Below are 1,586 nucleotides of genomic sequence, written 5' to 3'. Positions count from 1 at the left end.
AACGCGTTCAATTTTAGCTTGTAAACACTCTAGAAGGCATAATTCTTGATGGATTTTGACAAAACTTGGTGTGAGTGTTTGTAATCACCCAAGGATAAACCCTATCGAAAATCAGAATAATTGAAAAATATTTAGTATTAGTTATTGCCCTTGTTCTTGAAAACGCGTTCAATTTATAGTTCGTAAACACTCTAGAAGGCACAATTCTTGACGGATTTTGAGTAACTTGGCATGAGTGTTGGTTATCACCCATGGATAAACCGTATTGAAAAACAGAAAAATTGAAAAATATTTAGTATGAGTTATTGCCCTTGTTCTTGAAAACGCGTTAAAATTTTAGCTTGTAAATACTCTAGAAGGGACAATTCTTGACGGATTTTGACGAAACTTGGCATTAGTGTTTGTTATCACCCAAGGATAAACCCTATTGAAAATCAGAAAAATATTTAGTATGAGTTATTGCCCTTGCTATTGAAAACACGTTCAATTTTTAGCACATAATCACTTTGATGAAACTTGGTGTGAATGTTCGTAATCACCCAAGGATGAACCCTTTTTTGACAAAACTTGGTTTTATTATTCAGTCCTGAAGATTGAATATTTGCCTTCTAGAATTTTCGCAAGCTAAAGATTGAACACGTTTTCAAGAACTAGGGCAATAACTCATACTTAATATATATTGGAAAAGTTTGCATTTGACTAAAAGTTTTTGAGTTATTGCCCTTGACATAAAAGGGCAAATTTGTTCATGCGCTCAATAGAGACAATTTTTCATTCCACTGAAACTTTGTGGTATCATTGGAATTGATAAGGTCTTGAGTACAGAGTTGATTAGGTGTATTGAATAGAAAGTTGACAGATTAATCATTATGGTTCATGTTGCTCCTTATTGAGTCTAAAAATTTAACAAAGCTGCTATGTGGACATATGTTTACCTTGTCTGGCAAGTTATATTTTAGTTCCTTGATCAAACAAATTTGTTTATTTCCCTTCAAATATTATATTTACAGGTGGAATGCAGTCTACAAAGTGGCTTTGTCAAAGGAATGAAATTAGAAGTACCTAATAAAACAGTAAATGATACCTATTGGGTGGCATCTGTTGTAATGACTTGTGGTCAGTTACTACGATTACGATATGATGGTTATGATAATGATGGTTCCTCTGATTTCTGGTGTGATTTAATGACATCTGAAATACATCCTATTGGCTGGTGTTCTGAAAATAACCACACCTTACAACCCCCTGAAGGTAAGAGATTTCATTTTGCTTTCTGTACTTATTATATTTTAGTAAAAGGTTTTCTTCTAAATTTTGTGATTTCCACTCTAATTTGGACCCACTGCATCTACATTTTATAACAATCATCATTTTATAATGTAATTTTGGATTCCTGTCACGAGGAGAATGTTACTTAACAATTACCAAGAAAAGTGATATGGGGACCTTTGTGTGCTTGAAACAAGTTGGACTTTAAAATGATCTAAGTTTTATAGAGTATTGGATAAGAATAAGCACCAGAACTACTTCAAGTTTTATGAGTAATGAACCCAGTTCAATTATTTTATCTTGTATCATTGACATTT

At 32.7% G+C, this 1,586-nt stretch overlaps 1 protein-coding gene across 1 annotated transcript; it reads left to right on the top strand.

Moving 5' to 3' along the window:
• Positions 1-959: 959 nt before the first annotated feature.
• On the top strand, positions 960-1,250 carry LOTGIDRAFT_60448 (hypothetical protein; the record flags this gene model as incomplete). The annotated part of the gene is made up of 1 exon (XM_009054390.1): positions 960-1,250. A coding segment is annotated over one exon (291 nt), but the record flags the coding sequence as incomplete, so codon positions are not given.
• Between the last annotated feature and the right edge of the window lie 336 nt (positions 1,251-1,586).

The sequence above is a fragment of the Lottia gigantea genome, assembly GCF_000327385.1.
Source record: "Lottia gigantea unplaced genomic scaffold LOTGIsca_2149, whole genome shotgun sequence".
Taxonomy (NCBI): Eukaryota; Metazoa; Mollusca; class Gastropoda; family Lottiidae; genus Lottia; species Lottia gigantea.
The sequence above is the reverse complement of the archived record's forward strand: the minus strand, read 5'-3'. Positions and strand labels throughout refer to the sequence as shown.